At 42.8% G+C, this 22,073-nt stretch overlaps 2 protein-coding genes and 1 pseudogene across 4 annotated transcripts in view; 1 reads left to right on the plus strand and 2 right to left on the minus strand.

Moving 5' to 3' along the window:
• The window catches only part of ORC2 (origin recognition complex subunit 2), a gene marked incomplete at both ends in the record, with an annotated part of 49,482 nt that extends 44,966 nt beyond the window's left edge, over positions 1-4,516 (plus strand). The window contains 3 exons of the mRNA XM_080719905.1: positions 302-363; positions 1,779-1,897; positions 4,430-4,516. Coding sequence (XP_080576031.1) covers positions 302-363; positions 1,779-1,897; positions 4,430-4,516 — 268 coding nt within the window. The remainder of the gene's footprint in view (positions 1-301; positions 364-1,778; positions 1,898-4,429) is intronic.
• A 3,480-nt stretch (positions 4,517-7,996) lies between these two features.
• LOC308258681 (large ribosomal subunit protein eL32-like) lies at positions 7,997-9,050 on the minus strand (annotated as a pseudogene). The gene is made up of 3 exons: positions 8,955-9,050; positions 8,428-8,585; positions 7,997-8,240 (listed from the first exon to the last, which is right to left on the minus strand). The product of its transcript is annotated as a large ribosomal subunit protein eL32-like (transcript).
• Positions 9,051-13,364: 4,314 nt separating this feature from the next.
• On the minus strand, positions 13,365-21,836 carry NIF3L1 (NGG1 interacting factor 3 like 1; the record flags this gene model as incomplete). Of its 2 annotated transcripts, XM_080688931.1 has the most annotated exons (6): positions 13,365-13,549; positions 15,208-15,291; positions 16,856-16,994; positions 18,034-18,160; positions 20,053-20,215; positions 21,401-21,836. In XM_080688931.1, the coding sequence occupies 6 exons, from the start codon at positions 21,834-21,836 to the stop codon at positions 13,365-13,367; spliced, it is 1,134 nt and encodes a 377-aa protein (XP_080545057.1). The 2 variants fall into 2 exon arrangements, with proteins under 2 accessions (XP_080545057.1, XP_080545058.1); XM_080688932.1 differs by lacking the exons at positions 13,365-13,549; positions 16,856-16,994 and having other exon boundaries at positions 15,229-15,291; positions 21,401-21,755.
• Between the last annotated feature and the right edge of the window lie 237 nt (positions 21,837-22,073).

A 22,073-nucleotide genomic window follows, 5' to 3' on the forward strand; every position in this document is an offset into this window, starting at 1 on the left:
TAATGTTAGAGGCTATTATCTTAGGATTATGGGGTTGATATTGTCCTCTTTATATGTTATTATATTTCATATTTTCTACCAGGGAACTAATCTGCACTCAACAATATGGACCCAAATACTCCTAGATAAGAAGGCTTTTTGCTTTAATTAATCAAGGAAATGTTCTTGGAGAAAGGAGCAGAAAATAATTCTGACAGGCCACACACTTTGACATTCTCTTTGTGCATTTTACTATTAGCTATTCATCTCTTCATTTTCTGGTTCTGGATTTGAATTATTTTGTTTTTGTTTTTTTCCTTAGGGGGATTTTCAGGCTACTAATAAAGTATCAGCTGGATAACCAGGATAACCCATCCTACATTGGTATTTGATGTTTATGATACTAAATTGTATGACTTTTGCTTTACCCTCTAAATTATTTCTCAGGAATCTAAGGAGAACACTGACCTTTGTCACAGTGAATAAATGGTTGCTCTGTGATGGTATGTCTGCCGCATACCAATTTTTTTTTTTTTTTTTTTTTTTTGGTGGTACTGGGGGTGGAACCCAGAGGCTTTCTACCTCTGGGCTATACTCCCAGACCTATTTTTGGAAACAGGGTCTCACTAAGTTGCTGAGAGCCTCACTAAGTAGCTGAGGCTGGCTTCGAACCTGTGTGATCCTCCTGTCTCACCCTCCCAAGTGCGGGGATTACAAGCATGCGCCACCACGCCCGGCTCGCATACCAAAATTTCAAGCAACCCTCTGGACACAGTGCTGAACAGGCTGTTTGCCAATGTGAATTGAAAGACAAACCTAGCTTACTTCTAAAATTTCTTATACTCTATGCACATGTGTCTGCCAGTTACACATTTTTAGTATGTGAACACCTAAAGATTTTCTTCCCTTTGAGCAAAAACACTATTAATGTAAACACACATTTTAGTAACTGTTCAGCTTTCTTGACTCACTAGCTCCCTTTTTAAATTTAATTAATTAGTTTATTTATTTATTTATTTTATTTTGTGGTACTGGGGATTGAACCTAGGGGCACTATACTCTAGTTTCCTTTCCAAAGGACAATTTTGCTGTTTAAAACTGACCACAGGAGCCCGGGCATGGTGGTGCACACTTGTAATCCCAATACCCGGGAGGCTGAGACAGGAGGATTGCAGGTTCCTGGCCAGCTTCAGCTATTTAGTGAGGCCCTCCTCAATTTAAAAAGACCGTTTTTGTTTTTGTTTTTGTTTTGTTTTTGGTGGTACTGAGGTTCCTGGAAGCCCTTCTACCTCTGGGCTACACTCCGAGACCTATTTTATTTTTGGAAACAGGATCTCTTAAGCCAGCACGGCTGGCTTTGAACCTATGCAATCCTCCGGTCTCCACCTCCCAAGCGTGGGGATTACAAGCGTGTGCCACCACGCCCGGCAAGACCCTGTTTTAAAGTAAAGAATAAAAATTGGACTAACGGTATAGCTCAGAGGTAGAATGCCCCTGGGTTCAATCCTCAATACTGGGGGGGGAAAATAACTGACCACAGGGCTGGACATAGTGGCACATTCCTATAATCTCAGCTTTAAAAAAAAATGTAAGCCACAGTGTGCAGTACCTAGGTATTTTCTGTTCCCTAATTTTACTTTTTGAGTTTTTGTTTGCTTTTTTAATCAGCATTTATCTGTGGCTTGGTATAACATGCAATAGCACCTTTGTTTTGTGGTCTGTGGTATGCCTATCTATTGGATATAGGTGTGTCATGTTTTAACTGCTGACTTATGTTCACCTCCTTTTTAACTCTCCAGGACTTTCTTTTCAAGATTTTTACCAACAGTGTCGAGAGGCATTCCTTGTCAATAGCGATCTGACACTTCGTGCCCAGTTAACTGAATTTAGGGACCACAAACTTATAAGAACAAAGAAGGTAAGACTGCTATTTAAGCATTGTGTGCCAGGAATAGTGTTTATTGTTTACTTAGTAACAAGTATACCAGTGGCTCAAACCTGACTATGAAACAGAGGCTCTGTGATGGGTCACAAACATTCATTTCTGTCAGCGCGCCATTTGAGTGTGTTCACTTGTGGTCTCAGTCCTTCGGAGACCGAGACAGAACAAATGTAGATTTAGGGATAGTGTGCTGTAACTTAGTTAGATCCCATTGTGTGTGTGTGTGTGTGTGTGTGTGTGTGTGTGTGTGTGTGTGTGTGTCACTGGGGACAGAACCCAGGGACATTCTATCTCCAAGCTACACCCCTAGCCCTGTTTTTTATTCTTTATTTTGAAACCGGGTCTCACTGAGTTGCAAAGGGCTTCACTAAGTAGCTGAGGGTGTCCGTGAACCGCCATCTTCCTGTCTCAGCCTCCCGAATGCTGGAATTACAAGCTTCCGTCACCACACCTGGCTTAAGATCCCATTTTAAATTAAGTAAAAAGTGACTAGGGAATAACTTAGAAATAGCGTGCCTCTGGGTTCAGTCCTTAGCGACACACACACACACACACACACACACACACACACACACTAGAAATACTCTGCTTCAGAAGAGAATACCTGGGGATAGAACCCAGGGGCATTATTCCTCCGAGATAACACCCCCAGCCCTATTGTTTAGTCTATTTATTTATTTATTTATTTGTTTGTTTATTTGTGTGTGTGTTGTACTAGGGCTGAAACCCAGGGGCTATCTACTCCCAGGCTACACTACCAGACCCATGTTATATTTTATTTGGAAACGGTCTCACTAAGTAGCTGAGGCTGGCTTCAAACCAGTGCAATCCTCCTGTCTCAATCCCAAGTGCTGGGATTACAAACGTGCACCACCATGCCCGGCTAGTCTTTTTATTTTTGAAACAGGGTTTCACTGAGTTGCAAAAAGGTCTCACTAAGTAGCTAAGGCTGTCTGCAAACCATGAACCTTCGGTCTTAGCCTCCCAAATGCTGGAATTACAAGTGTGTGCTACCATGCCTGGCTTTAAAAGTTCTAATTCAAGGTAATAGGCCATTAGAAATATAGTATGTGCCATATAATTATTTTCTCTTTTTCCTCTACCTATTCAATCTGCATATATTGAAAACTGTATATCATATACCGCATTAAGTATTAGGATATAGTAAAAAGTAATAACGTCATAGACTTTTCTGATGGCACTTAAAGTCTGGCGGGGATGAGCTGGTATGGTGGCACCCACCATTTCAGTACTTGGGAGGCTGAGACAGGAAGAACAGCAGGTTTGAGGACAGCCTCAGCAAGTAGTGAGACTCATCGACCTAGTGAGATCCTGTTTGAAAATTAAAAAAAAAAAAAATAGGGCTGGGATGTAGCTTGGAGGTAGAATGCCCCTGGGATCAATCCCTAGTACCGAAAAAGGAGAAAAGTTTAGTGGGGAGATGGACATTAGTCAAGTCATCACCCACATGTAACATGTAACATGTTTTAACTGTGCTAAGTCTCATGACCAGAAAGTAGATTGTTCTGAAAGAGCATATTAAATAGGTAAATTTGATATGACTCTGGATATCCTGAGACCATTTAGCTGAGATCCACTGGAAGACTGGACAGCTGCTTAGTCAAAAAGTGAAGGGAAAAGTATTCCAGGCTGGGAAGAGTATGCAGAGACCTAGAATAAACAGAAGGCCAGCATGCCCGCATGGCACAAGATGAGGCTTAGAGGGAGCAAGAGAAGAGCTATACCACATCTAGCTTGGTTTGGTTTTCTGTCTAATAATGAACCTAGGGTCTCATTAAATTGATGAAAGTCTCACTACTTTCTGAGGCTATCCTCCAACCTGTGATTCTCCTGTCTCAGCCTCAAGTACTGGGATTACAAGTGTGCACCACCACGCCTGGTTGACCATGTGTATATTTAAGTGAAGGGAAGGATTTAATCCTTAAACTAATGGAAAGTCATTAGAAGCTGGGCATGGTAGCAACACCTATAATCCTGGTTCATGCAGGTAGGAGATTGAGGCAGGAGGATCACAGATTGAAGGTCACTTCAGCAACTTTACAATACCCTATTTTAAAATAAAAATAGGAGCTGAGCACAGTGGTGCACACTTGTAATCCCAGCATTCAGGAAGCTGAGACCAGAGGATTGCGGCTCGCAGACAGCCTCAGCTATGTAGTGAGACCCTTTGGAAGTCAGTGAGACCCGGTTTCAAAATAAAAAATAGGGCTGGGAGTACAGCTTGGAGGTAGAATGCCCCTGGGTTTCATCCCCAGTACCGCAAAAAAAAAAAAAGGTAAAATAAAAATAGGACTAGGGGTATACGTCAGAGCTAAAATGCCCCTGGGTTCAATCCTCATTACTATATCAGTGTATATATATATATATATATATATTTAGTATATATCAAAGGGATAAAATCCATTTTTTTCTAGTTTACCTACAATAGAAGGATTTAAATATCTCTTTTATAAAGGATTAACCAAACATGGTATCTTTATCTTTTAGGGAAATGATGGCGTGGAGTATTTACTAATTCCTGTTGACAATGGAACATTGGCTGATTTCTTGGAAAAGGAAGAAGAAGAGGCTTGAAGCTGTCCTTTACTCTTGAACCTTACATGGAAGGGTTGTTGGACCCCAGCTTTGACTCCTCTAGTTAAAGTGTTGTGTTTACATCCAACATTAGGTTATTTTCCACGGAATACTTAAGGGGTGTGTCATCAGTTAGAACCTTTGATTCGCATGACTGGGGTACCATCTGTAGTACTATGCAGTGGTCCTTGAGTTGGAGAAAATGTGCCTTTCGTTCATTACTTCTCTGCAGGCTTCTTGCTGGGATGAACACTGTGCTCAGGGACTATTTGGAACTGGATGTTTTAAATCCTTTTATACTAGAGATAGTCCTTTTTTTTTTTTTTTGGTGGTAGTAGGGTTCCTGGAAGCCCTTCTACCTCCGGGCTACACTCCCAGACACCTATTTTGTTATATTTTTATTTGGAAACAGGGTCTTTTAAGCCAGCGAGGCTGGCTTCGAATCTGCGCAATCCTCCTGTCTCTGCCTCCCAAGTGCGGGGATTACAAGCGTGCGCCACCACGCCTGGCATTAGTCCTAATTTTTTTGAGGGACTTTTAGCACTCCTGGACTGATGGTTTGCACGTGTGCTTGTTTCTAAGTGTGGAAGTACGAAGACGAGATTCATGTAAATATATTGTATGTATCAGAACCCATGAGCGGAGAAGGCAGGTGTCTCTTCCTGATTTTCAAATGACTGAAGAAAAGGTATAGCTGGAGAAGTAGGTGATCCACTTTTCTCCTTTGGATTTAGGCTATATACTTGGTGGGGATACTATTCAGTTTGACTAGTGGGAGACGTATAAGGAGTTTATAGGATATTGACCCAAACTAGACAGCACATGAACTATTGATTATGAAACAGTTACTATCTGTGCCATGACCTTGACCTTCATGATATAAGTGAGAAGCCAGGCTAGAAAAATAAAATCCTGAATTACATTTTAGTAATTGTTTTCAGAACAGAAAATAAGAACATTATCATCTTTATTATTATTGTATATTGACATTTTTCTTTTCTTCAATAATATGAAGTTGACTAGTGTATTAATGGTTGGCTAAAAATATTTCTGTCAAATAGACATAAACTGTAAGATATTGCCATTGGTGGCTTAAAGTCATTTTGGTTTTTTGTGGTACTAGGGATCTAAACCCAGGACATTCTACCTCTAAGCTGCATCCTCAGTCCTATTTTTATTCTTTATTGTGAAACAGGGTCTCACTAAGTCACAAAGAGCCTCACTTAAGTAGTTGAGGCTGGCTGCGAACCTGCAATCCTCCTGTCTCAGCCTTCCAAGAACTGAGATTACAAGTATGAGCCACCACTCCTGACCAAAATGATGGTTTTAAGATGGGAGAGGCAGCGTACCTCTGCAATCCCATAGGGTAGGGGGTATAGCTTGGAGGTAAAATGTTCTGGATTCAATCTCCAATAACAAGAAAATTAAAATAGGGATGGGGGTATATCTCAGAGGTAGAATGCACCTGGGCTCAATCCCCAGTACCACACACATGCAAAAAGATGGTTTCAAGCTCCTAAATATTTAAATGAGCCCTTTTTAACCTAGGAAAGGAATGAAGAATAAGCTTGGCCACTATTGTCAGCTTATATTCTTCACATACCCCTGAAGTATTACACATGTGGAAATGAAATTCATTAAAATATTGCTGTAGCCAGGTGTGGTGGTGCACACTTGTAATCCCAGCGCTTGGGAGGCTGGGACAGGAAGATCATGCAGGTTCGAAGCCAGCCTCAGCTACTTAGTGAGGCTCTCAACTACTTAGACCCTATTTCCAAATAAATTATAAAAATAGGGCTGGGGTGTAGCCCAGAGATAGAAAGCCCCTGGATTCTACCCCCCAGTACCACAAAAAAAAAAAAAAAAAAAAATACTGCTGTAAGCCATAAATGGTAGCATATACCTGTAATCCCAGTACTTGGGAGGCTGAAACAGGAGGATCACAGGTTCACAGCCAGCCTCAGCTACTTGGTGAGGCAATCCACAATTTAAACCCTGTTTCAAAATAAGCATAAAAGTAGGAGCCAGGAGTGGTGGCACACGCTCGTAGTCCCAGCATTTGGGAGGCTGAGACAGGAGGATCACGGTTCACAGCCAGCCTCTGCTACTTAGTGAGGCCCTCTGCAACTTAGTGAGACCCTGTTTCAAGATAAAGAATAAAAAAAATAGGGCTGGGGGTGTACCTCGGAGGTAGAATACCCCTGGGTTCAATCCCCAGTACCACACACACACACACACACAAAAAAAAAAGAATAAAAATAGGACTAGAGCCGGCAGCCATGGTGGCACATGCTTATAACCCCAACATTTGAGAGGCTGAGACAGGATCATGGTTCGAGGACAGCCTCAGCTACTGCTTAGGCCCTTTGCAACGCAGACCCTGTTTCAAAATAAAGAATAAGAAAAAGGGCTGGGGGTGTTGCTTGGAGATAGAATGCCCCTGGGTTCCATCCCCAGTACCACAAGAAAAAGAAAAAAAAATAGGACTAAAGGTGTAGCTCAGTGGTAGAATGCCTCTGGGATTCAACTCCCAACAATGCAAATAAAATGAAAATGGAGGTGTAGCTCAGAGGTAGAATACCCCTGGGTTCCATTCCCAGTACCTCCTCTTCCCAAATATATATATGTACATATATTTTAAAAAAATTTTTTCTAAAGCCATGTGTGGTGGTATTCCCAGTATTTGGTGGGCTGAGACAGGAGGATCACAGGTTGGAGACCAGCCTCAGCAACCTAGCAAAACTGTTCAAAGTAAAAAAAGTAAGAAGGGCTATAGCTCAGCTATAGATTGCCTTGGGTTCAGTCCCCAGTAAAACATACACACACACATGGCTGTGATAAAATCTGTAGTGCATCTACTTTTCTCATCTCTTATGCTGTATATCCCTTTCATGAAAATATTTCCAAAAGTGTGCAGAATTTCTTTATTTCTTTGTGATATATAATTAATTTTATGTTAAATATGCTTCTTAAGGGATTAGTTTAAATATATTTAAAATATGTAAACAATTTACCAAAATATGATATTTTTAACTTTTTATACTGCCAAAGGATATTCAGTGAAAGTGAGTTTCCCATTTCCTTATCTGCAGTCCTTTAGGCCACCACTGATAGCAGTGTCTGAAGTTTAAGTCTATGAATACATAAAGAGTAACAGGTTTTCTCTCCTTTTAAAAACACATTGGTAACAATGCTTGCTGGTTTGCACCTTGCCTTTTGCTTAATATATCTATGACAACTGTTACAGTATAAAATATATATAAACTTCTAATGACCTAATATGTAAATATTTGCATTTGCCTTTAAATATCAACTGGTTTATTTTTATATTTGTGTCTATACTATTTGCAAGCAGTCTGTGTCAACAGATTTTACTACTAATAAAAACCCAATTTGGATAGAATCACTTCTTTATTTTGGCAGTTTTGTGGCTTATTATTTAAAGCACGCATGCAAAAACAAGCCTGTGAGCTGTGTTTTTTATTTCTCTTTCTGCAGCCTGGCGTTGGGGTTGGTGACTGAGGGCCGTTTGGGCTGCTCTTCCCTCAATGGCTTTGTAGTTCTTGGAGGAGACATTGTGAACAGTTTCAGCACAGTAAGATTTGTGGCGCATCAGGAGCACGTTCAGCCTCTGGACATGGTGGACCAGTAACTTCTAGAAGCCACTGGGCAGCATATGCTTGGTTTTCTTGTTGCTCCCGTACACAATGCTGGGCATCAAGATCTGGCACTTGCCGGGCGTGGTGGCGCACTCTTGTAATCCCAGCATTTACAAGCCTCAGCTACTTAGTGAAGCCCTTTGCAACTCAGTGAGACCTTGTTTCAAAATAAAGGAAAAAGTAGGGCTGGGGATGTTGCTCAGAGGAAGAATGTCCCTGGGTTCCATCCTCAGTGCCCCCCAAAAAAAAAATCTGACCCTTGAATATTCTCTATACGCTGTTGTCAATACCTCTGGGTATGTGCCTATTCCACTTAATTTTGACTTATCAGTCTGGTGCTGGATATACTTCTGGGTCCTTTTTATTTATTTTTTAACAATCTTATGCTTCACGAGCGGTCTGAGGGCAGCCTTTAAGCGGATTGGGAAATGGCTTTCACCTCTGTAGGCAACACCAAGGAAGAGAAGGGAGGCAGAATGGCAGAATCACTTTTTTTTTTTTTTTTTTTTTGCAGTACTGGGGATGGGACCCAGGGGCATTCTACCTCTGAACTAGACCCCCAGCCCTATTTTTTATTCTTTATTTTGAAACAGGGTCCCACTAAGTTGCAGCAAATGCTGGGATTACACACGTGCACTACCACACCCAGCTCAGAATCAGTATTTTAAGTTATATTTTTTATTGAAATACCTCAAAGCATTTCAGAAGAAAATTTTTGAGTGTGCCAGACACATTCGTAACATCCTGGTGGAAGCATCACGTGCTTATCATGAACTTACGGCAGCAATGTTTGTAAAATCTAGCAGTGGCACTGTGACCTCGAAAGCCACGGCATGTGCTATGTTAACTTGCTTCTGGTGAGGTGGAGCAGACATTCCCAGACCTGGAAAGATATTCTGGGTGCCCAATAAAATGATTAAAAAGATGGGTATGTAAACCCCAGAGCAAGGTTCTGCCTGCCCAAGGCTGCTGCTATGCAAAGGCCCCTGGAGAAGCTCCCATTGCCATGTCTGACTTGGAGGCTAAACCTTCGAGGATTTGGAGGCCAAGAAGGAAGGAGAATATATTAAAGTCTACTTGGACAGGTTGGCAGTGAGATTCACTTCCAAGTGAAACAGGCAGCACATTTCAAGAAAATCATACTGGCAAAACAGAGTTCCAATAAATTCACTCAAGTTTCTCTTTGAAGATCCAAGAATTGCTGAGACTCATACTGCAAAAGAACTGGCAATGAAGGGAGATGTGACTGAAGCTTATCAGGAACAAATGGCAGGTGGGGGTCATTCAATGGTTTCGATATATGTTTCCTCTCAATTTTTTTTTTTTCTTTTGCAGGTCTGGGGATGAAACCCAGGGGCTTTCTAGAAACTCCAAGCTACACCCCAGCCCTGTATTTTATTCTTTATTTTGAAACAGTCTCACTGAGTTGCAAAAGGCCTCACTAAGTAACTGAGCTGTCTGCGAACTGCTATCCTCCTGTCTCAGCCTCCCAAATGCTGGGATTGATTACAAGTGTATGCCACCATGCCCGGCTCAATAGTTCTTTTTAATGTGGTATATAAAATAAGATTGAAAACTGGCACCCTATCACTTTAAAACATCTGGTAAGCTAGGTTATGGTGGTCCACATTTGTTATACTGGTACATGGGAAGCTGAGACAGGAGGATCGCAGGTTTGTGGCCAGCCTCAGCTTAGTGAGGCCTTCCACAACTTGGTGAGACCTTGTTTCAAAATAAAGAATAAATCGCCGGGCGTGGTGGCACACGCTTGTAATCCCCGCGCTTGGGAGGCCGAGACAGGAGGATCGCGCAGGTTCGAAGCCAGCCGCGCGCGCGGCTTAGGAGACCCTGTTTCCAAATAAAAAATGTTAAAATAGGTCTGGGAGTGTAGCCCGGAGGTAGAAGGGCTTCCAGGAACCCCAGCACCACCAAAAAAAAAAAAAAAAAAAAAAAGAATTAAAAAAAAAAGGGCAGGGGGTGTAGCTCAGAGGTCAAATGCCCCTGAGCTCCATCCACAGACCTGCAAAAAAGAAAAGAAAAAAAAAAAATAGGGCTGGAGGTATAGTTCAGGTAGAGTGCCCCTAGGTTTAATCCACAGTACCACACACACACACACACACACACACAAAAATCCTGTAATTTGAATTCCAGTGCACATTAGTCATTATTTGTTTTTGTTGTGCTGATTTTTGGTGATCAAACCTCAACTCCCTTCATATGTCTTCTTTTTAAAATGACACGTGTGCTGGGTGTGGTGGCGCATGCTTATAATCTCCACGCTTGGGAGGCTGAGACAGGAGAATTTCACGGGTTCGAAGCCAGCCTCAGCTACTTAGTGAGGCTCTCAGAAACTTAGACCCTGTTTCCAAATAAAATATAAACTAGGTCTGAGAGTATAGCCCAGAGGTAGAAAGCCCCTGGTCCCACCCCCAGTACCCCCCCCCCCAAAAAAAAGAGCCAAGAAGCCGTGTGTGGTGGTGGTGCACGCTTGTTTTCCCAGCACTTGGGAAGCTGAGACAGGAGGATCACAAAGGTTCGAAGCCAGCCTCAGCTACTTAGTAAGGCTCATAGCAACTTAGTAAGACCCTGTTTCCAAGTAAAATATAAAATAGATCTGGTAGTGTATCCTGGAGGTAGAAAGCCCCTGGGTTCCATGCCCAGTACCACACACACACAAAAAAAAAAAAAAAAAATCCCAGAAAAGTTCTGTTTTGTTTTTGTGTGGAACGGGGGATGGAACCCAGGGGCATTCTACCTCCAAGCTATACCCCTAGCCCAATTTCTTATTCTTTATTTTGAAACAGGGTCTCACTAAGTTGCAAAGGGCCTCAGTAAATAGCTGACGTTGGACATGAACCCAGATTCTCCTGTCTTAGCTTCCCAAATGCTGGGATTATAAATGTGTGCCACTAGGCCAGCTTCTGTATTTTTTTTTTCTTCCTGAAACGGGGTCTCACTGAGTTGCAAAGGGTCACTAAGTAGCTGAGGATGTTCATGAACCAAGATCCTCCTGTCTCAGACTCCCAAATGCTGGGATTAAAAGCATGTGCCACCATGCCCTGCACAAAGTTCTAGTTTTCATTAAGTTAATAAAGAGCTACTTAGGCCCTCTGCAACTCAGTGAGACCCAGTTTCAAAATAAAGAATAAAAAAATAGGGCAGGGGGTGTAGTTCGGAGGTCGAATACCCCTGGGTTTCATACCCAGACCCGCAAAAAAAAAAAGAGAGAGAGCGTTAATAAAGATATTCAGGCCAGGCATGGTGGTGCACACTTGTAATCCTCGAGCTTGGGAGGCGGAGACAGAAGTCAGCCTCGCTGGCATAAGAGACCCTACTTCCAAATAAAAATAATATAAAATAGATCTGGGAGTGTAGCCCGGAGGTAGAAGGGCTTCCAGGAACCCCAGTGCCACAATAAATAAATAAATAAATAAATAAATAAATAAATAAATAAATAAATAAATAAGTTAAAAATAAAGATATTCAGAGTAGGGCATAGTGGAAGCCAGTCTCAGGTACTTATGCCCTCTGTAACTTAGTGAGACCTTGTCTCAAAATAAAAAGAAAATCAGGCTGGGGGTGTAGCTTGGAGGTAGAATGCCCCTGGGTTTAATCCCCAGTAAAATAAATAATAAAATAGTTATTTGTGCAGAACTATACACAGCAGCACATAGCTCCTTTTGATTTTATTTGTACTTTTAGCCTGAGATATGAATTTTAAATGTACATTGTCTATATTGGCTTCATTAAAATAAACAATATTTGAAGCCAGGTGTGGTGGCACACGCTTGTAATCCCAGCATTTGGGAGGTTGAGCCAGGAGGATCGCAGTTCTTGGCCAGCCTCAGCCATTTAGGCCCTTTGCAACTCACTGAGACCCTGTTTTTTTACTTTTATTTTTTGGTGGTACTGGGTTCCTGGAAGCCCTTCTACCTCTGGGCTATACTTCCAGACCTATTTTATATTTTTTTATTTGGAAACAGGGTTTCTTAAGCCAGCGTGGCTGGCTTCCAACCTGCGCGATCCTCCTGTCTCTGCCTCCCAAGCACGGGGATTACAAGCATGCGCCACCACGCCTGGCATTTGAGACCCTGTTTTAAAATAAGGAATAAAAAATAGGGCTGGGGGTATTGCTTGTAGGTAGAATACCCCTGGGTTCCATACCCAGTACCACAAAAGTAAATAAATAAATGTTTATTTATTTATTTATTTTTATTTATTTATTTATTTTTTTTTTGTGGTGCTGAGGATGGAACCCAGGGGCCTTTTACCTCTGGGTTACACTCCCAGACCTGTTTTATATTTTATTTGGAAACAGGGTCTCACTAAGTTTCTGAAAGCCTTACTGAGTAACTGAGGCTGGCTTTGAACCTGCACGATTCTCTTGTCTCAGCCTCTCCAGTAATAGAATTACAAGCATGCACCACTAACCATCCAAACCCAAGTTTTTAAAGTATATAGCTAGGCATGGTGGCACACATTTGTACCCAGTACTTGGGAGGTTGAGACAGGAGGATCACAGTTCATGGCCAGCCTCAGCTACTTAGTGAGGCCCTCCCCAGTTAAGCAAGACTGATTCAAAATAAGCTGAGTATGGTGGTGCACGCTTGCAATCCCAGCATTTGAGAGGCTGAGACAGGCAGATCACAGGTTTGAGGACAGCCTCAGCTACTTGGTGAGACCTTGTTTCAAAATAAATAATAAAAAAATAGGGCTGAGCATGCAGCTTGGGCGTAGAATGCCCTAGGATCATCCCCAGTACTGCAAAACGTAAATAAGTATGTATGTATATGTATATACATTATTTTTTGTGGGGGGACAGTACTGGGAATTGAGCCTGGGGACATTCTACCTCTGAGCTATATCCTCAGCCTGATTTTATTTTTATTTTTGAAACAGGGTCTTGAGACATCCTCTTGTCTCAGCTTCACAAGAACTGGGATTACAAGTAAATAGACTTCAGTAAATTTCCCATAGAGTTTATAATGAATATTTGTTCTTTAATGTGGTGGTAAACATTACAATTTTACCTTATGAGCAACAGAACATTTGGAGACTTGATTAACAACCAAAAAGAACACATTTAAAGACACTCCTTTGGAAGGAGACCAACACCACTAACTCGTGTTACACATGAGTCTGGATCAAAATGATTTGTAGATCACGTCACCCTGATGGTCCTATATGCATTATACAACACAAAGAGGGTCCCTGTCCGTCTCGGACAAGATAATATTAATCTTCTTCTCCAAGTGAACACCCAGCATATCTCTAAGGTCAGAAAGAAAGCCTCGTTCAGTGTTGCTGTGTTCACAAAGAATGACATTAATCCCTCTGGAAGTGGCATCCAAAACATCGTGATGGGACATCTCGCCTGCCAAAACCAAAAAAGCACATATTTAGATATTAGACATGGAATCTGTGAAGTGCAGAACCCCAACAACCAAATACCAAGTTTGTATATTGTATGAAGTAAACGTGTTACACAGAACTATTTTACATATAAATCTAGGAAGCTGTGTATAGTTTTCTTACATGTCCCCAATGTAAAGAAAGAGGCCATTAAACTGAGAATTCTACCCTTCTGCCTCTTGGCAGCCCCTCGGCAAGTGTATCAGCTAGCTTTGCATCACTGAAATGAAACAGAAAAAACAGGATACTTATAGAGAGTTTTATTCAGCATTGAAGGTTCAAAGTCTAAATGGCATAGGGCTCTAGGGTGAGGGCTGCCTCTCCTGCTGCATCCCCTAGTGGTGCGCACAGCAAAGGCTGCAGTGCGCAGTGCGTGGAGCACAGGGCGGGGCAGGCACCAGGCTTTCCTTAAATAACCTTCCCCAGAGAACTCAAGGTAACATATAAGAACTACCTTCCCAAAGCACACCCCAATGACCAGAAGACTTCTCACTAGGCCCACCTCCCAGAGGTTCCATGACCTACCAGTAGTAGGGGCCAAGTTACTATCACACAGGCCTTGGGAAGGAGGGAGAAACAAACTATGTTATTTATTTTTTGTTTTTATTTTTTTTTATTTTTTTGGTGGTACTGGGGGTGGAACCCAGAGGCTTTCTACTTCCAGGCTATACTCCCAGATCTATTTTATATTTATTTGGAAACAGTGTCTCACTTAAGTTGCTGAGAGCCTCACTAAGTAGCTGAAGCTGGCTTCGAACCTGTGTGATCCTCCTGTCTCAGCCTCCCAAGCTCGGGGATAACAAGAGTGCGCCACCACGCCCGGCTTATTCTTTGTTTTTATCTTTTTTTCATGAGGGGTACTAGAGGTTGAACCCAGAGGCATTTTACCTCTGAGCTAAAACCCCATCCCTTTTTAAAATATTTTGAAAGAAGATATTCCTGAGTTCTGAGGCTGGCCTCAAATCTGTGATTCTCCTGTCTTAGTACTGAGATTATAAAAGTACACCACCATGCATGCCTGACACCAAATTGTATACTCCAGCATATCCGGCCAGAACAAGATCTGTACGAATACCCAAAGTTCCCACAATAAAATAAATGATGACTGCCACGTAAAACAGGACTATCAGAAAGTTCCCTTATTAAGTAATACATACCTCAGGAGAAAACTAGGTATACTTCCCAGAGGACCCTTTCTGCTTTCTGAGGTAAACATCAGTTTTTTAGATAATCCAGTAATAAACTGTTTAATGATCTCCTCTTTCTACCACAATTCTTATATAATTCCTTTTTAGTTTAAAAAAATACTGATTAGATTTTACCTATGTGCCAGGCACTGTCCTAAAATCTGCTATTTTTGAATTTGTGAAAACAAATGTTAAAATGGTGTGTGCTTGTAATCCCAGCACTTGGGAGGCTGAGACAGGATTGCACAGTTCAAAGCCAACCTTAGCTACTTAGTGAGGCTCTCAGTAACTTAATGAGACCCTGTTTCCAAATAAAATATAAAATAGGTCTGGGAGTGTGTATCCCTAAGGTAGAAAAGCCCCTGGGTTCCACCCCCAGTACCACAAAAAAGAAAAGAAGCCAAGGCTGAAAAAGATCCAAAGGCTGCCATACCTGTGAGGTAGAGGTCAGCCTCTACCCCCTGCAGAATGCTGCTCCCAGAACCAGCACACAGCGCCACGGTGTTGATCTGGGACTCTTGAAGACAGCAAAGGAAACAAGAAACAAAAACCAACGTTTTACAATCCCCTCAGTTTGCTGTTACAATCAGTACCACGAATCCCAAACGCAACACAGATTTCATGTGTGATTGCATCACCAGCATATGAATTATGCTTGCTGAATTAAAAAATTGTGTTTAGTACAGGCATACAGATCCCTCTTTGACACTGCAAAGTGAACTCAGGTCAGGGATATTACTCCTTCGATGCGGCTGCACAAACCCACGAGCCTCTGGAAAGCTCTGGTGGTACAGCTTTCGGCTTTTTCCAGTGCTGCCAGGTCAAGTAACCTCCCTCCATCTTCAGACCAGGTGAGAGCGAGGCAGGTATGATCTCCACACTCAGCTTCACTGGAAAGAGGAATGCTCTGAGTGGATTTAGCACATATTATTTAACTCAATATTTAGTTTCAAAGAGCAGCCTCTCAAAAGTAAAGTAACAGAAATCCTTGAGTCCCAGTCCACTTAGGATTCGCTTAGCAGTTGTTCTAGTTTAGCAGTATGGCGTGTTGGGGGGATCTTCGGAGTTGGAGCAAAGACAAATCCCACCATCCTATCTATTTTCTTTGGAAATTAACTCCCATGAACTGTTTGGTCCTACTATGCCTTTTGGAGAACTTACTGACCTTTCTTTTCACCTATAGAATGGGAACACTACTACCTACCACATAACTAACAGCAGCGGACACTGGCGGTGAAGTGTGCCGGCCACCATGCCATCGCGCGGGTCACATCGCCACCCTATGCACAGCTTCACTGTTGACGCAGTTGTTACAGGTGAGGCTACCAAGGCAGAGCAGGGCCAAAGAAACGGTCAAAGCCACAGGGCACACAGGGCAAGCCTGAGCCCAGGCTGCCTGACCTTGAGTTCCACCTCACAATCACTGTGCCCCCCTGCTTTTGAAGAGGGGGCCCAAACGCTGAGGACGGACATTCATCACAGTGCTGCACCCGCTACCACGGCCCAACAAATGTCTCTTCATTGTTTTCGTTCCCAAAGTACCAGGGAAAGCCAGGCCCAAAGGCGGTAGCACAGACTCAGTACCTGCATTGCCCCAGACCCTTAGTAGCATCTCACTACAAAGTATCCTCCTCTTGCAAAGGACAAAAGTTAGGCTGTTCTTGCAACAGTCATGTCTCCAGCTCTCACCCTGGCATACAGTGGGACTGCACTGAGCCCCCACTATGGGTTATATTAAGCAATGAGACTCATCTGGACCATGAGTTAAACAGACCTAATATCATTTCCAGCCTGGAATTTCTGACTGATGATTTAAGACCTTCTTCCTCCCCTTGTGACATCAGTCTATAATGAGTACACTTCCCCTGCTGGCTTGAGGAGAACACAGAATGACTAATGAATCTTAATGTTCAAAACAGTGAGGCGTCCTCCATGGTATAATGTACCCCACCCGGATCAACAAAGTGGTCCATCTCCTGTGAGCTAACATGTTCTCTATCACTCATATTAATGAAACCAAGAGTTTTAGTCCTTTTCCAAGGTTATCAGTAAGTATATTGAATAAATGAAGACATATTTACCTAAGGTTCTCCCAACCCCAAGAGCTAAGCGAACATGAGACAGTTTTAGGTGTCTTTTAATGCGCTCAATCATGGTTGCCAGGGAGACAGATTCATCTAGTGTGCATAACCGCCCCATTCCAGTGTGCAGAAGCAAAGGCTGAAGAGAAACAGAAGATAGAAACACTGTCCATCATCAGTCCTAAAAAACAAGCCAAAAGGCTAAAGGTAGGGGAGCAAACCCAACAAAACCATTCTGACTTCCAGGAGCTCACAGCCTCATCATGCAGGCATGGTGGCCTGCACCTGTAATCCCAGCACTTGGGAGAAGGACCACAGGTTCAAGGCTTGCCTCAGGAATTTAGCAAGATCGCTTCTTTCTTTCTTTCTTTCTTTCTTTCTTTCTTTCCTTCTTTCTTTCTTTCTTCCTGCCTCCCTCCCTCCCTCCCTCCCCCTACCTCTCCCTTTCTCTCCCCCACCCCACTCTCTTTCTTTCTTTGAACTGAGGATTGAACCCAGGGACATTCTACCTTCAAGCTATACCCCAGCTCTATTTTTTTATTCTTCGCTTGTATTTATTTATATTGCGGTACTAGAAATGGAATCCAAGGGCATTCTAGCTCCGAGCTATACCCTCAGCTTTATATTTTATTCTTTATTTTGAAACAGGGTCTCAGGAAGTAGCTGAGGCTGTCTGTGAACGGCGATCCTCCTCAGCCTCCCAAATGCTGGGATTACAAGCGTGCGTCACCATGCCTGGCTATTCTTTACTTTGAAACAGGATCTCACTAAGTTGCAGAGGGCCAGCTGGGCGTGGTGGCTCACGCTTGTAATCCCAGTACTTGGGAGGCTGAGACAGGAGAATCACAGGTTCGAGGATAGCCTCATCTACTTAGTGAGGCCCTCTGCAACTTATGAAAGGAGAGAATGAGATGGTCCAGACAGAAGGTAACAAGAGACCAAGCTGGGTGCGGTGGCCCATGACTGTAATCCCAGGACTTGGAGGCTGAGACGAGAAGACTGCAGGTCTGAAGAGAGCAAGTAGTAAGACTCTCAGCAACCTGGGGAGATCAGATTTCAGATAAAAAAGTAAAAAAGGGCAGGGGTGCAGGTTGGGGGTAAAATGCCCCTAGGTTCAATCCCAGTGCCCTCCCTCAAAAACACTGTACAGTTAGACAAATATAAAATATCTTTACTACCTTTTCCAGTGACAGAATTTCAGTGTTCTGATAAAGCTGTGTGTTCTGATAGAGAAAAGCCACCATTTGCATCAAAGCCTCCTGATTACAATTCAGAATGATTCGTGTCTGTTCTTCATTATCAATCCTAGAACAAAGAAAAGTCACTCACTGTTTTTGTTTCTAGTTTTAACCTCAAACCTACAATCCTCCAGTCTCAGCCTCTCAAGTACTGGGATTACAAGTATGCGCCACCACGCCGGCTCTAAGACATTTTAGATGACTTTACAATTAGAATTTTACACTTAAAAACTACTCATCAACCGAATTGCCTTTTGTTGTAATCCCATACAGATTTGAATTTTAATGAGAAATCATATTTATCTTCATTTTAAAGACAATTGTGCCAGGCATGGTGGCGCACGCTTGTAATCTCAGCATTTAGGAGGCTGAGACAGGAGGAACACAGTTTGCGGACAGCCTCAGCTACTTAGTGAGGCACTTTGCAACTCAGTGAGACCCTGTTTCAAAATAAAGAATAAAAATAGGGCTGGGGCTGTAGCTTGGAGGTAGAATGCCCCTGGGGTCCATCCCTAGTACTGCAAAAAAAAAAAAAAAAGTTAAGTCAGGCATGATGGCACACAACTGTAATCCCAGTACTTGGGAGACTCAGGCAGGAAAATCAGAGGTTAGGGACAGCCTCAGCTACTTAGCAAGACCCTGTTTCAAAAAGGAAAAACAAAGGCTGAGGCATAGTTCAGAAGTAGAATTCCCCTGAATTCAATCCCCAGTACCACAAAAATACAAACAACAAAAAACAATTTTTAAGTCTTAGCCTTTATAATTCTTTTTTTCTTGATGGTTTTGGAAATTGAAGCCAAGGCCTTGCCCATGATAGGCAGGTAATGCACTACTCAGCTACACCCCAGCTCCTATCTTGACTCTTCTGGTGCTTCCGTGTAGGTATATTAGCCTAAAAGAATATCACCTCTCTCTGCCCTAAATAACTAGTGATTGGCCTTATAAAGGGTATTTAAATATATTTTTCCTTAAAGTACTTGGGATTTGTTGCGTGCTAAATAAGTAAGCCTTATGTTATTACTACATCATTAGGGTTCGTATCTCCTAAAGTAAAAGCAGTATCTTGCAACATTAACAAGAGGATTAGAAACGGTATATGTACACCACATGGAAAATACTCAGTATTACTATTTTTATAATTTTGAACATTCCAGTTTTCCTTGTATAGGACCCACAAGCTGCTTATAAACCAACCCCAGGGACAATGACTCATGTCAAATCTAAGTCCAGGGTGTTATGGCTTGGATGTGAACCATCCTGCAAGGCCTGTGTGTAGCGATGTTCATAGGTGCTGGGCCTCTGGGAGGGGACTGGATCATGAGGGCCCTGACCTCATCAATGGACCAATCCATTTATAGATTCATAAGTTAATGGGCGCCAGGCATGGTGGTGCGTACCTATACTGAGACTGGAGGATCACAGGTTTAAGGACAGCCTTAGCCATTTAGTGAGGCTTTCAGGAATCTAGTGAGATCCTGTTTCCAAATAAGAAAATCAGTCTGGGGATGTAGTTCATAAGTAGAATGCCTCTGGGTTCAATTCCTAGTACAACAATAGAAATAAAATAAAAAATAAGGTAAATTAATAGGTTATTGGGGGGAGCTTCAGGAGGTGGGGCCAGGTGGAGGAAGTGGATCATGAGGGGAAGGGTATGCTTTGTCCCTGGCCCCTCATCTCTTCTGTCTTGCACTCCACTTCCTGGCTGCCAGGAGGCAGGTAAACAGCATTACTCCACCACACACTCCCCACAATGATGTTCTCCCTCACCACAGACCTAGAAACACAGAGCCAAGGAACCAGGGACTGAAACCCCTGAAGCCATGAGCTAAAATTCATCTTCCTTTAAGTTGATTTCTCTCAGGTTTTTGTCATAGTAGTGGAAAGGTGACTTAAGACACAATTACAGGCTTTTAAAGAAGATCCACACAAACCCAAGTAAAAGAGGAAAATATATTGTACCTAGCAGAAAAAGAAGTGACAGAAACACCTCCAATTCTCTTCACTGCAGACATGACTTTGTCCAGGTCATGGGTGTTGTTAACACTGAATTCTACTCGGTGAGTTCCCTCTGTGGGGTAGCTGGAAGCTTTGGAAGGATGTATGGGCTTGGTGGTGCAAGCTCCTAGGGGAGAGAAATGTGGGGAAACAGAAGTTTTGGTTGTTTTTTCTTTTTGTCTTAGATTAAAAAATAAGCCAGATATGGTATGCAAATGCCTGTAATCCCCAGTACTTGGGAGGCTATGATAGGATGATCACAGATTTGAGCCCAGCCTTAGCAACTCAGAAAGACCCAGTTTCAAAATAAAAACTAAAATAGGGCTGGGGATGCAACTCAGTAGTAGAACACTGCTGGATTCAATCCCCAGTAGAAAATAATTTTTAAAAACCATTAAAAAGAAAGAGATGGGCATGGTGGCAAATCCTCATAATCCCAGCACTTGAGAGAGAGACTGAGACAAGAGGATTGCAGGTTCAAGGCAAGCCTCCTCAATTAGCAAGACCCTCAGCAACTTAGCAAGACCCTGTTTCAAAATAAAAAATAACAACCAGGCCTGGTGGGACACTCCAGTAATCCCAGTACTTGGGAAAGGAGGAAAGTAGATTCAGAACCAGCCTCAGCAACTTAGTGGAACTCCCAGCAATCTAGCAAGACCCTATTTCAAACAAAAAATTAAAAATGGAGCCGGGTGTGGTGGTGCACGCTTGTAATTCCCGCACTTGGGAGGCAGAGACGGGAGGATCACGCAGGTTCGAAGCCAGCCATGCTGGCTTTAAGAGACCCTCTTTCCAAATAAAAAAGTATAAAAATCGGTCTGGGAGTGTAGCCCAGAAGTAGAAGGATTTCCAGGAACCCCAGTACCACCCAAAAAAAAAAAAAAAAAAATACTAAAAATGGGCTGGGAGTATAGCTCAAAGGTAGATTACCGCTATGTTCAGTCCTCAGTACCACAATAAATAAATAACTTTTAACAATAGGGCTTTGAGGCTGGGCGTGGTGGCGCAGGCTTGTAATCCCAGCATTCGGGAGGCTGAAACTGGAGGATCGCAGTTCGCGAACAGCCTCAGCTACTTAGTGAGGCCCTTTGCAACTCAGTGAGACCCTGTTTCAAAATAAAGAATAAAAAATAGGGCAGGTGGTGTAGCTCGGAGGTCGAATGCCCCTGAGTTCAATTTCCAATACCAAATTTAAAAAAGAAAGAAAAAGATGAAAACCCCCTCACCTTGAAAACCTTAATAGAAAGACATTCTAAAATTTCAAAGTATTTGTAGAGAAAATATCAAATATGAAGAACGAGAGGATTCTCACCAAGCCCTATGGCCAACCAGTTGTTGACTCCCTGGGGTGCAGCATCGTAGGCTGTGTGAGGAGAATAGATGGCGACTCTGTTCTCCAGGGCGCGGATCACCAGGCGCTCCTTCCAGCTTTTCCAGGTGATGCGCTTCATGGGCCGGAAAATAGGTGGATGGTAGGAGAGAATGAGATCTGCCCTCCTTTGCAGAGCCTCCTCCATTACCTCCTCGGTCAGGTCATTGGTCAGGAAGAGCGTGTTTACAGTATGTGGTGGACTCGGTTCCACCAGTAATCCCACATTGTCCCAGCTCTCAGCAAATGATAAGGATGCAAAATCATTCAAGGAGGAAATGAGAGCCTTCAGATCCATGAGGGAATGAGAAGAACTGCAGAAACGGGGCCGGACAAGCTGGACTGCCGCAGGGACCAGGCGTATGCACAATGACAACATACAGAATCCAGGCAAAACTGAGGGTCTGGAGTCAAAACACAGGAAATGGTACACACATGTACTCTAGGCCTGGAGGCATCAAACCTGTCACCAGACAGATTTACACAGTAGCTCTGCCACTTGGGGAAGTACTGTACCATACACAACCCATTAATCTCTGGCAGCTTTTTTCTTGTGTACAAAAGACACCACAACCTACCTCACAGGCCATCTAGAGAAGCATATAAATTAGGTACC

Source organism: Muscardinus avellanarius (assembly GCF_963383645.1).
Source record: "Muscardinus avellanarius genome assembly, chromosome: 2".
Taxonomy (NCBI): Eukaryota; Metazoa; Chordata; class Mammalia; order Rodentia; family Gliridae; genus Muscardinus; species Muscardinus avellanarius.